This window comes from Malania oleifera, chromosome 1 (assembly GCF_029873635.1).
Source record: "Malania oleifera isolate guangnan ecotype guangnan chromosome 1, ASM2987363v1, whole genome shotgun sequence".
In the NCBI taxonomy this organism is placed as follows: Eukaryota; Viridiplantae; Streptophyta; class Magnoliopsida; order Santalales; family Ximeniaceae; genus Malania; species Malania oleifera.
In genome coordinates this window covers 142,188,634-142,202,428 of record NC_080417.1, presented here as the reverse complement: position 1 = coordinate 142,202,428, position 13,795 = coordinate 142,188,634, and the positions used below count along the sequence as shown (strand labels likewise).

General features: G+C 35.1%; 1 protein-coding gene across 1 annotated transcript; it reads right to left on the bottom strand.

Annotated features, from left to right (window-relative positions):
- Positions 1-552: 552 nt before the first annotated feature.
- LOC131149434 (large ribosomal subunit protein eL27x-like) lies at positions 553-1,284 on the bottom strand. Its single transcript, XM_058099873.1, has 2 exons — positions 884-1,284; positions 553-754 (listed from the first exon to the last, which is right to left on the bottom strand). Exons 1-2 carry the CDS (start codon positions 1,282-1,284, stop codon positions 553-555), a joined length of 603 nt encoding a protein of 200 aa, XP_057955856.1.
- Between the last annotated feature and the right edge of the window lie 12,511 nt (positions 1,285-13,795).

Below are 13,795 nucleotides of genomic sequence, written 5' to 3'. Positions count from 1 at the left end.
AAGAACATATAATTTTGAGTTATATAGAAAATGCTATGGTCACAATACTAAATGGGGGTCGAAGTTATCAACAAACCAAAGTTTTTATTTGCCCAGAAGACTGAAGTATAACTTCAGTCTATTGAAGAATTTCTTTAGAAGACTGAAGAATTAGTTCATTCTACTGAAGAATTTTCTAGAGAAATCCTGAAGAGGCAGTAGCACCTCAGAAGACTGAACTCCACTTTAGTCTTCTGATCCTGTTTCTAGACTGAATTTTTCAATGTTTTAAAGTAGGGGTGAGCATAATTCAGGGAAACCAAAATTAACCGAACTAATTGACTGAAATTGGTTGGTTCGGTTTGGTTAAAAAAATCAATTCGGTTGGTTCAGTTATGCCTTCCAACATTTTGGTGAATCGGGCTTCGATTCAGTGAATAGAAAATATTAATTCGATTAATCGATTAACCAATTTAATAATTAATTAAATTTTAAATATAAATTAGTATATGTTAATTCGTTAAAGGCGTAGGCTGGATGGGGAAAAAAGGTAGAGCTGGTGGACCATGTTGCTTAGGATGTTCTTTTGCGCCAGAATGCCATCGCCGCATTTAGCAACAAGCAGATTTTCATCCCCAAGATGAAACAGAATGTCGTTTCCCACGACAAAGAAAACACAATGCCCAGCAATGGTTCCTCTACCGCCGTGCCCAAACAATTCTTGGACATGAGATCTTCGTCCACCGGTGGGGTCCTGAAGCCTTCTTCACTCCAGCTGTGCATGCAACTCAAAACTTCAAAACCCAAAATAAGCCCCATTTCAAAACAATCTCTTCCAAAAAATCTAAAACTAAACCCAAAACAAGTTTTCATAACAAAGATTGTGTTTTTGGATACTCGAAACCTGAGCTTGATGAAGAACCACCTATTCTTGCCGGTCTTGAATCTCTCCTCGAGCTTGGCCTTGGTTTCTTTGGTGGCGGCAACCTTCTTGTCGCAGGATTGAAAGGTTTTGAGCGTGATGATGTACTTGAGATCAACGTCGAGGGTGTACCGCATGGGTATAATGTGGTTGTAGTTCACCAGCTTGATGAAGGCCTTCATGTGGGACTTCTTCGCGGTCTTCTTGGTGGAGTCCTTGCGGATCACCTTCTCCGAGTACTTGGCTATCCTCGCAACCAAATAGTGCCCGTACGGATTGTCACGGGTGCCATCATCAAACAATCGGATGATCACCGCTTTGCAGCCGGCATAGCAGCATTGGAGGAGGACCACCACCTTGTTTGGCTTCAGAAACTTCACCATTCTCTCCCTATCCCCCATCTCTGTCTGTCTCTCTCTCTCTCTCTCTCTCTCTCTCTCTCTCTCTGAGCAAAACCCTAAGCAACTCAACGAGCTCAATTCAAATTTTAGGTTCCAAATGAAAGAACCCCCTAGCTCAGAAGACAAGAATTCTATCAATGTTTGGGAGTTGGGACTACTCTAATTCTGATACTGCACCTACCTCCTCTTGTTCCACATTGTTAATTTCGGTTAAATTCGGTTAACCGAATTACCTAGAAAAAAAAATTCAGTCGGGTTTGGTTTGGTGAGGCCCAACGGTTTGGTCAGTTCGATTAACAGTATTCTTTAACCAAAAATTTTGGTTAATTTGATTAATTAACCGAATTTGGTTGAACCGACCATTTGCTCAACCCTATTTTAAAGTACTACAGAAGACTAAACCCGACACTTCGGTCTTCTAAACACTATTAACGAACATATTTTTTAAAATTTTTTAAATTCAAATTTGTATTTATTGTACTCCAAACTTTCTATAAACTTGGGAAACACTCCAAGTCACTTAGGGAACATGAAATAGACTTGATTTCTCATCTATAAATAACCCCGCCCCAAGGCTAAGGATTAAATACACCAAGAAAATACAATAATCAAGCTTTCTTGCTCTCAAATCTCCCAATTCTCTCAAAGCTCCCTTGTGCAATCAATTTCTAAATTTCACTACTAATATTTTGCTAAATTAAAGGCCATGGTTCTTGTGTTCTTAACTAAGTTTTACAACTAAGAAAGAACCTCGATAATACCTTCTTGAGCTTTATCCTTCCACATTGTGATTTTGATTGAAGTATATAGATTTAAATTGTACTATCCAGTTCTATGTGAGAGCATCTCTTGTGCACAAAGAATTTGTTCTTGTCTTGTAGTTTCTTTGACGATTCCAGGTTGTTGGAACAATGGCCAAGTGTGGGGTATCACTTGGAGAGGCACTGCTCTAGCCTATTGAATGAGTGACCGAGTGTGGGGTATCACTTGGAGAGGCGCAATTCTAGCCTACTTAAGGAGTGTTTGAGTGTGGGATATAGCTTGTAAAAGGTTTGTTTCACCTGGACAAGAAAAGTATAGTGGAATCCTTTGGTGATATTTACCAAAGGCGAGGACTTAGGCTGGGGATAAGCTGAACCTCGTAAAAAACGTGGTGTCACTCTCTTTCCTTATTCTCTTTAATTTCCAGCAAATATTAACTACGTTGTTGAACTTTAATTTTTGAATCATATACACTACGTGGATTGGATATTAAATAAACTAATGATTAATTTGATTTCGGGATTTTTGGAAACCGAAAGGAAGTACGTTGGTTGATCAATACAAGTTTCAGAAACCGTAAGGTAGTAAGTTGATTGGTTCAACACCCAAGACTTATTAACTGAAAGTTTATTTAAAGTCTAAATTCTTGGAAAGAGTGCTGGATTTCATATTGAGCATCATATTGAGAAATCAAATCAAATAACCACAAGGGCTTGAATCAATCATATACATAGGGCTACAAACAAAAATGAGAATTGAATTATCAAAAAGCTTAATATTATATTGAGTAGTTGATTACTTTAAAGTTGATTGATTGGTTGGACGTTTGAAGTTTTGGTTTACTTGTGTTATGTTAAGTATTGGTTTGTGGTTTGAATAATTAACTAAGCCTTGTTAGGTATTAGCTGAATTAATAAGAGGTCAAAGAATTCATAAAAAGAATTTAAAAAAAAAAAAATTAATAATCCAATTCACCCCCCTCTTGGGACAACTCCTCAACTTTCAATTGGTATCATAGCGGGGTTGTAGCAAATCCTAACTAGTAGCTACATAAAAATCTATATGACACACCTAGGAGTAGCTCCCTTTGGAGAGGGTCAATCTTTAACTAGGTCTCCCATCTTTTGTGGTATAAACTATACATTTTGGAAACAAAAAATGAGGATACATATTCAAACCATGGATTAGAAAGCATGGAAGGTTGTCACACATGGTGACTACATTCCTACTAAAACCGTAGATGACAAAGAAGTTCCTAAAGAAGAAAAAGACTTGATCGACAATGATTACAAAATGATGCAAGTAAACTCTAGTGTCATGAATGCACTATATTGTGCCTTAGATGTTAATGAGTTTGTTGACCTTATAGGTCACTCCTGATTTTTATTATGACAAATACTCATTGTATCTAATGGGTGTTTAAGGCTTTGTGCAGGAACTAAAATTGTCAAGATCAAGATTTACACAAAGCAAGTGAAGCTTGAAGACCTATTTCTCATGTTGTATTATAATTCATTCATGTAAAGGGTCTGTAATAGTAATTAGGGCTTTTCTATATGTAATATTCACACACATCACATGCATGGTTAAATACGTAAGCTCGTAATGCAAATGACCTTAGGGTTTATCCTTCGGTCAACCAAAGGTCAACCGACATCGAATTTTTTTGGTGTCTTCAAAAGGACCCAGAAATGACCCTAGGATACTCACCTTTGCACTTATAAATGTTAGGAACTTGAATAGGGTGAAAGTGTATTGAATCAGGATCAAAATGCACACTTTGTGCACTTTCGGTCGACCGACCTTGGTAGTTCATTCTGCCCCGATCAACAGAAACCGATCTAGGTCAACATTTTGACCTCATCCCGGTCTACTGAATCATTATAGTTCAAACCCCCCGGTCGACCGAAACCTCTTGAGGTCAACATTTTGACCACCTGGTCGATTGAGCCCAAGTTACATTGCAACTGTTTTGTTGATCGAGGGTCCTTGGGAGAAATCCCGACTATCTGGTCGACCGAATCGCCTAGTTCAAAATAGTCTGGTCAACCGAATCTTAGTAAAATGGAAAAATCGCCTCGGACATAAACATCCAGTCGATCGAGTCCCCAGTTCAAAAATGTCCTGGTCAACTGAGCCATATGAACTTCGGTCGACCGAAAGGTTTATGGTCAACCAGTCCTCTCGGGTTGCCTTGAATTTTTTACCGTGGTTAATTTTTTAAAATAGGGTTAAAATAATAAAAACATCATTAATCTTTCCTAATAATCCCAAACGTATCCCCAACGGTTATAATTCTTGGGGTGTCTATATATACCCTTCATTTGGGAAAATAAGTAACTTGATTAGCAAATAAAATCTAAAATTTTCTCTCAAGCAAAATACTTTTCTACTACTCATACTCTTTCTCAAAATCACTCAAACTTACCTTCTTTAGCTCCTAAATCCTCTGTAAGTGTCTTGAGTGTTTTTGTAATTAGGTTTGCTCTCTCATTGCTTGTGATTGAATTGATTTTTCATTGAGAGCTAAACCTAAGTGTTCTTAGGGGCTTTGCTCATAAGCCTATCCTAAGAAGACTTATCTAAGCTTCTGAGTGTTGCACTCTAATTGCAATATCTTAGGAAGCTTGTATTTGTTTTTGGTTTGCCAAATCATTTTCAAAACTTACTCAAATATCTTGTGGGATTTACATTGATATATTTGTGAAAAGATATTTGTGTTGGTGATATTAATTTTTGTGCAATATTTATTCACTCACATATTAGTTGCTGCATACAAAGATTGCATATCTTTTGCAAACCAAGCATATACACTATTTGCGTGATTGACATATTCTGTTCTTTGGAATATTTAAAACTTGCATGATATCTTTGTTTGAGCACCTTGATTGAGAATATCTTGAAATACAAAGATTGATTGCTAACATTCTCACGTACGCATTACACTGATAGAAAACACATTTGAGATTTGAATTATTTAGACCACACTGAGCTTACATATTAAATCCTTTGTGGTGTATGTGATTGAACGCATTTTGGTACATATCTACTTTACTTGAAATTACTCTTATCTGTACCATTTGATTGTAAATTTGAGTGATTCCAAGCATGGCTTGAGGGGGCGGTAATCCAGCTCGGTAAGGATTGTTGTAACGGTTGAGGTCAGCCCTTGAATTGACCTGGTTTGTATAGGTGCCGCTCCACCCGTTTAAATGAGCAAGTTATAGTGGTAATCCTTGTGCTTGTTAGCCAAGGCAGGGACGTAGGCAATTGGCCGAACCTCGATAACATTTCTATGTGTCGACTTTACTTTATTGCTTTCTATTGCATGTGTGTTTGATTAAGTTGGTGTATTTACTTTCTTGTATATATTTACATTCTTGCACTAGATTGACCCTAGGGTTGTGAATATATTGGTGTTAAGTGATTGACCAAGTGCGTAAATTTTAAAAATACCAATTCACCCCCCCTCTTGGGATCATGGTAAAGCTAACAGAGTTTAATAGGGTCATGGCATGTAAGTCAGGCAAAGAAATTTGGGACAAACTAGAAGTAACTTATGAAGGCACCATTGATGTTAGAGAAAGTAGAATAGACATCCTCATAAGCGAGTATGAGACTTTCAAGATGAACCAGGATGAAACCATAACTCATATGTACACTAGGTTCACTCACATAATAAACTCACTCAACGCTTTAAGAAAAACATACTTCACTTATGAAATGATTCGGAAAATCCTTAGAGGACTTTCTCCAATATAGGAACCAAAAGCCACAACTATAACGGAAGGAAGAAATCTTAAAAATATATCCCTAAATGAACTCATAGGATCCCTTCTCACCTATGAGATGGCCATTAATGAAAGAAGTGGAAAATCTAAAGCCCCACAATCCATTGCTTTTAAAGCCTCAAACGCTCTAGCGATGAAGATGAAGAAGAGATTGATATAAATGAAATAGCCTTCATATCCAAGAAACTTGCAAGAATACTAAGAAGGAAGAATAAATTCAAAAGAAAAATTCAGAACTCAAAATCAGATGAGGAAGAAACTAATAAGAAAGAAACAAAGAAAGAACCACCTACATGCTATAATTGCAAGAAAGTAGGACATCTAAAACCGGATTATCCAAAACTTAAGAAAGATTCCAAAAAGAAAAAGGTAATGAATGCCACTACTTGGGACAATATGAGTACAAGTAGTTCCAATAACGAATCAAGTGACCAAGAGGTTGCTTGCTATATGGCATGGGACGATGAGGAAAGCTCCTCATCAAAATCTTTTAATAGTTCTTGTAGTGATTCATCTAATGATTCTGATGATGAAAGTATGTCTTCTTATGAAGAACTTCAAAATGATTTATTCAAGGTACATAAGATCTTAGTTAATGTGATTAAACGATGCACGTCATTAAAAAACAAGAATGAAGGAGTTATGAAAGAGCTGGAATCTTAAAAACTTACTGAAAGTGAAAAAGATATAAAACTCCATAGACTAGAAAGCAAGAATGAGAAGGTAATAAAAGAACTAGAAGATATTAAGTCCAAAACTTCCATGGATAATGAAAAAAACTTATATATTTATGAACTAGAAAATAAAATTACTACGATGTCTCAAAATCAAGAAAAACTGTGAGAAAAGGGTAAAATTACTCAAGACTTTGAAATCAGTGATCTTAAGAGGAAAAATGAGGATCAAGCTAAAATAATTTACAATTTCACTAAAGGAAAAGAAAACTTTGATAGAATGATTGGGCACAAAGAATGTCTTTGAATAAAGAAGGCATAGGATTCAATGGAGTTGAAAATACAAAGAAAAAGAACCTCTATATGGGGTACTTTGCAAAAGCCTCTAAAAATTATGTTAGCACCTCTTCAAATGCCTACACTCACACTATATGCTTCCTATGTAAGAAGAAGAGACATATAAAGTTTGAATGTCCATTAAAGAGGAAAGGTGTGAAAACTAAACAAGTTTAGAGAATTAAAGAAATATCTCTTGTTAAACCATCTAAACCCAAGAAAGTATGGGTACCAAGATGAAAGACTAGTTCATAAATCATAGATTTTAAGTATTCCCTTTTACAAATTAAGAAAGTCACTTAATCCAACTTTTTCTACTAGGATAGTGAACTAGTTGAAATAAAGAAGAGCTTATGAGATAATCACAAAATGTCATAAGTAGCCTCAAATAAAAAGAACCTTAATTGAACATATCTTCAAAGAACAAGGATGCTATATAGGCAATGATAAAAAGATGCTTGAAGCCTAATAATTTGATAAAGCACAGTAAGGAAGTAATTTAGAAAGGTTTTAGGATAAGAATAAAAAGATTTCTAAAAATTTACAAACTTCAGACAACTGAGCTAGTAAGCTCAGATGACTGAACACTGTAGCACTGAAGGTTTAGATTACTGAACTTGGACTTTAATCTCCTGAAGTGCTACTTCTTGTTCAGTTTCCTGATTCTGAAAATATTTAGAAGACTGAACTAAATTAGTAGTCTTCTGAGGTCACGAGAACTATATATTTAATACTTTAAAATCTTAACTTCAGAAATGAAAAATCTCAAAGATGAATTTAAGAGCTTATTGATAACTATAACATTGAAACAAATACAAACAAAAATAGCATTGTTGACCAAAATCATAGGATGATTTGTACAAGGCTTAACTTTCTAAGGTTTGGAAAGCAATATGAAATGAAATCAAAAGAAAGAAAATCTAAAGCAAAATTGAGCTTATTGCATGAGAACTTTGATTAAGAAAAGATATTTGAGCAAAATGAGAGGTAGTTAAGTTAAATGAAAAATATTTAAGAAACATGAGAAACAATTTCAACAAAATTATAGCACAATGCAATAATATATTCCATGCTTATATAACATGCTGATATGCTACATACTCCTATGCTGACATATATGATATCTATATTTTGCCAAAATGATATTGACTGTCATATGAATGATCTTATGGCTCACTATATATTGCAAATTTGAGCATGAAATTATTGAGCATGGTTATGAAGCATGAATCTTGGCATGATATGATATTAGTATTTGTATCTATAAAATACATTGGTATCTATGAGTATGTTAAGTGATACTTGAGAATGACAACATATTTGTATCTATAAACATGTTATGATTTTGATATGATATAGGTACTATTCTTGATATTGGTATCCATAAGCACTCACATGAAATAATTAACATTTGAAGCATGGCATGACAAATTTAAAAGCAAAATTGGCATCTTCATGAATACATAGTTTGAAATTCACAAATGAAAGTCTAAACCTATTGAATATAAGATATATTTCATTCAGGGGGAGTTATACTTGTTAAATAATTGTATCATGATTTATGGAAATCATTGAAAAGTATGATGTATAATCTTTTGTATTTTCTCATGCTACTTTGGAACTTGTTTTCTATCTTATTATGCATGATAAAAGCAAAGTTTCTATTTTGAGTTTTTACTAGATCTATACTTTTTCTTATGGTTGCTCAATGCCTTAGTCTTTATACGTTTTTCTTAATATCTTACTCTTTTTGATTGATGTCAAAAGAGGGAGAAATTTTGGGCAAAAATTGAGCATGATACTGCATACTTAAGATGGTATATTGGTATCTTGATCTTGAATGATATGATTATTGATATATGAGAATGATATTAAAATTAATATTGAACTTGATCTTGATAATACAAATATTGTTAAGATGATACTTATTGTAAGGGGGAGCCTTTTTAAGGCTTACTCAATTTTTTGCTCCATATTTGTCATCATAAAAAAGGGGGAGATTGTTGGTCTTACAAGACTCAAAATCTTATTTTGATGATAACAAATAAGATAAACTTAACATATTTGGTTAATTGATGATATTTCAAGACTTAAATATGTGAATACAAGATCAAATGCTCATAAGGATCATTCAAAGCTTATACTTCAAAGAAAGATGAACAAATCAAGCTTAAAGAGTCAAGGCATGGATTCAAAGATTTCCTAATAAAGCTTGAAGATTATAAGAGCATGGATGTTAAAGAGGACTTGCTAAAAGCTTAAAGTATATAGAAACTTGAAGACAAGATGGAGTCAAAGAAAGACAAGCATGAAGACTTAAGTGCTTAGAATGTCAAAGTCTTAAGAAGTTTTTATGTAAGTATTTCAAACAATTTTAATATGGATGCATGAAACTCTTAGATTAATTTCTTGGACCTAGATACCTTTTAAAATACTTGAAAAATATTTTTATAAGGTCAAAAATTATTTCAAAAGGTTAAAATTATTTTTGGAATGAAAAGCACCAAAAATAGGATTTTCCAAATGCTGTTATTTTCTCTATGTCTGCATTGATGTGCATTTTTATCTATTAAAAACTCTTTATTTTAAAACATTTTCATCGTGAAAGTTTTGGTATTTTCTCTTAGCTTTCTATTGATACTAATAACGTATAATTTGGAGTCATATATAAAAAGTTATGGCCACAATGCTGAAGGGGGGTCGAAGTTGTCAGCAAACAAAAGTTTTTATCTATGTAGAAGACTAAAGTAAACTTTAGTCTACTGAAAAATTTCTTTAGAAGACTGAATAATTAGTTCAATCTAGTGAAGAATTTTCTGGAGAAATCCTGAAGAGGCAGTAGTCCCTCAGAAAACTAAACTCCACTTCAATCTTCTAACCCTATTTCCAAACTAAATTTTTCAATGTTTTAAAGTACTTAAGAAGACTGAACCTAACACTTTAGTCTTCTAAACACTATTAACGGACATATTTTTTAAAATTTTTTAAATTCAAATTCGTATTTCTTGTGCTCCAAACTTTCTATAAACTTGGGAAACACTCCAAGTCACTTGGGGAACACGAAATAGACTTGATTTCTCATCTATAAATAACCCCCCCCCCCCCCCCAAGGCTAAGGATTAAATACACCAAGAAATAGAGCAATCAAGCTTTCTTGCTCTCAAATCTCCCAATTCTCTCAAAGCTCTCTTGTGCAATCAATTTCTAAACTTCACTACTGAGATTTTGCTAAATTAAAGACCACGGTTCTTGTGTTCTTAACTGAGTTTTACAACTAAGAAAGAACCCCGGTAATATCTTCTTGAGCTTCATCCTTCCATATTGTGATTTTGATTGAAGTATATAGATTTAAATTGTACTAGCCAGGTTTATATGAGAGCATATCTTGTACACAAAGAATTTGTTCTTGTCTTGTAGTTTCTTTGACTATTCCAGGTTGTTGGAACGTTGACCAAATGTGGGGTATCACTTGGAAAGGCACTGCTCTAGCCTATTGAAGGAGTGACCAAGTGTGGGGTATCACTTGGAGAGGCACAGCTCTAGCCTACTTAAGGAGTATTTAAGCGTGGGATATCATTTATAAAAGGTTCGTTCCACCCAAAAAGGAACGGTATAGTGGAATCCTTTGGTGGTATTGGCCAAGGCGAGGATGTAGGTTGGGGATAAGCCGAATCTCGTAAAAAATGTGGTGTCAATCTCTTTCCTTATTCTCTTTAAATTCCATCAAATATTAACTGCGTGGTTAAACTTTAATTTTTTAATCATATACACTACGTGGATTGGATATTAAATAAACTAAATATTAATTTGATTTTGGGATTTCCGGAAACAGAAAGGAAGTATGTTGGTTGATCAATACAAATTGCAAAAACCTTAAAAGAGTATGTTGATTGGTTCAACACCCAAGACTTATTAACTGAAAGTTTATTTAAAGTCTAAATTCTTGGAAAAAGTGTTGTATTTCATATTGAGCATCATATTGAGAAATCAAATCAAATAACCACAAGGGCTTGAATCAATCATATACACAGAGCTACAAACAAAAGTTGAGAATTATCAAAAATATGAATATTATATTGAGTGGTTGATTACTTTAAAGTTGATTGATTGGTTGGATGTTTGAAGTTTTGGTTTACTTGTGTTGTGTTAAGTATTAGTTTTTGGTTTGAATAATTAACTAAGCCTTGCTAGGTATTAGCTGAATTAATAAAGGTCAAAGAATTCATAAAAAGAATTAAAAGAAATTTTAATAATCCAATTCACCCCCCCCCTCTTGGGACAACTCGTAAACTTTCAGAGGAACACAGCTCCAGCGTGGGTTTATGCACTAAGGTCGAGAGACACCAAGGCTGCAAGAGACATTGTTACAGGTACACTTACTACTTTACCATATAAAGTTGTTTTGTTTGACTCAGGTGCCATCCATTCCTTTGTATCATCGGGATATATTAAAATATCTAGTGTGTAGGAGTAGTTGTTAGATATTGAATTGGCAGTTGTCACGCCGACTGGGTCTGTAGTGAGGTGTAGGAGAGTACTTAAAAATTTTTCTGTAAGTATTCAGGAAAAAGTTTTACTAGTCGTCCTTGTAGTATTAGAAATGCAGGGGTTTGATGTGATATTGGATAAGGACTGGTTGGCAACTAACTTCGCTAGCATTGACTGTCATAGAAAAGAAGTGATCTTCAGATGCCCAAGTGAGCAAGAATTCAGATTTGTGGGATCACATGCACATGCCTCACCACAATTAATATCGGCTATTCAGGTGAGGAGGCTGCTTCAGGGTGGTTGTCAGTGGTATGTTGCGTATATAAAGGAGATGCCAAAAGAAGAATTGAAACATAATGATATTCCAGCAGTCAGGAAATTTCTAGATGTTTTTCCAAAGGAGTTACTCGATTTACCACCAGACTAAGAGATTGAATTTTCTATGGATTTACTACCAGGGTTGGCATCGATATCTAAAGTACCCTACAAGATGGCTCCAGCCGAATTGAAAGACCAATTGTAGGAGTTGTTGGATAAAGGGTTTATTAGACCTAGTGTGTCGCCATGGGGAGCATCGATCCTGTTTGTAAAGAAGAAAGACAAGACTATGAGGATGTGCATTGATTATAGAGAAATAAATAAAGTAACAGTTAATAATAAATATCCTCGTCCCATAATTGATGATTTATTTGAGCAGCTCCATGGGACCTAGGTTTACTCCGAAATTGACCTACAGTCAAGATATCATTAGATGAGAGTTAAAGAAGAGGATGCCTTAAAGATAGCTTCCCGAACCTGGTTTGGGCACTACGAAATCCTGGTAATGCCGTTCGAATTGACTAATGAACCGACAGTGTTTATGGATCTAATGAATCGGGTGTTCCATTAGTATTTGGACCAATTTGTTGTAGTATTTATTGGTGATATATTGGTCTACTAAAAGAGTTTTAAGGAACACGAGAAACATCTGAGGCTAGTTTTGCAGGTATTAAAGGAAAAGAAATTGTTCTCTAAATTCAAGAAATGTGAATTCTGGTTGAGACATGTCACCTTCCTCGGGCATATAATCTCTGGGGACGACATATCGATTGATCCAAGTAAGATAGAAGCAGTAGTGAGCTGGGTGAGACTAGTGAATGTTTAGGAGGTCAAAAGCTTACTAGATCTGGCAGGGTACTACCTGCGTTTTGTGGATGACTTCTCCAGATTATCAGGTCCACTGACACAACTTACGAGAAAAAATGTGAGATTTGAAGGGATTGATGATTATGAGTAGAGCTTCCAGGAGTTGAAGCAGTGGTTGGTTACTACACCAGTGTTATCTATTCCATTAGAAGAGGATGAATTTTTTATATACAGTGATGCATCTCTGAAGGGACTTGGATGCGTGTTGATGCAGTATGGGAGAGTTATCGCCTACGCATCTCAGCAGCTTAAAGAATATGAAAGGAACTACCTGGTGCATGATTTAGAGTTAGATGCAATGGTGTATGCTCTAAAAATCTGGAGGCATTATCTTTAAGGTGGGAGATGTGAGATCTTCACTGATCATAAAAGTTTGAAATATTTCTTTACCCAGAAAGAATTGAATATGAGGCAAAGGAGATGACTATAGCTCATTAAGGATTATGATTGTACTATCAGTTACCATACAGGGCAAGCAAATATGATGTCTGATGTGCTAAGCCGAAAGTCAGTGGGTGCAGCATTGTCAGCATTGGAAATTCAACATCCGATTCAGATGGACCTAGAGAGGCTCTGTGTAGAGCTAGTAGAGGGTGGTCACCAGGTATATATTGCCAACCTAGTGGTACAACCTACCCTACAAGAGAAGATTAAATCTGCTTAAGGAAATGGTGCAAAATTGATAGAGCTGATTAATAAAGTGTGTCGCGGCGTCCCGAGAGCGCATGTGCCCCGGGCGACGAAATCAAAAATCAATTTAATGTTTTCAGGAAAAATATGGTGTAGGAGTCGCCACTAACCTTTAGTGCGGTTAGAACACATGATTACTACCCCGTTAGGGGTAGAATCGGTCTACATTACCAGAGTTGGGGTCGGGAGTTCAGTTACGCGAGGGGAAGGTACGAGCACCCCCTACGCGCCCGTTCTTACGAACGGTACCTAATTAATTTGAAATTATCCCTAAGTTAATCTAATAATTCTTTAAATTACTCCTTTTTATGAATTTATAAATACATGTAAAAAAATAAATAAATAAAATAATAAATAAATAAAAATAATATATACATATATATATTCCCTCAGAGCTTAGGGTACGTGATGCCCGAAGGCTCATACCCCCGCAATAAAATCATAGGGATCAAAATCAATAAAATACTTAGGAAAGTACACTCCCAAATTTTGGAAACCTTATAGGATTTTGTTTATAGGAAAATACTAATATGGGAGGTTTTAATGTATGTTAATAGGGTAATAAGT

What these genes read in the sequence shown, in the direction of transcription:
- LOC131149434 (XM_058099873.1), bottom strand. Translation starts at nt 1,284, where the DNA reads ATGGTGAAGTTTCTGAAGCCAAACAAGGTGGTGGTCCTCCTCCAATGC. An exon ending in TGGTTCTTCATCAAGCTCAG is followed by an intron (nt 755 to 883) that starts GTTTCGAGTATC and finishes TTGCATGCACAG; the next exon opens with CTGGAGTGAAGAAGGCTTCA.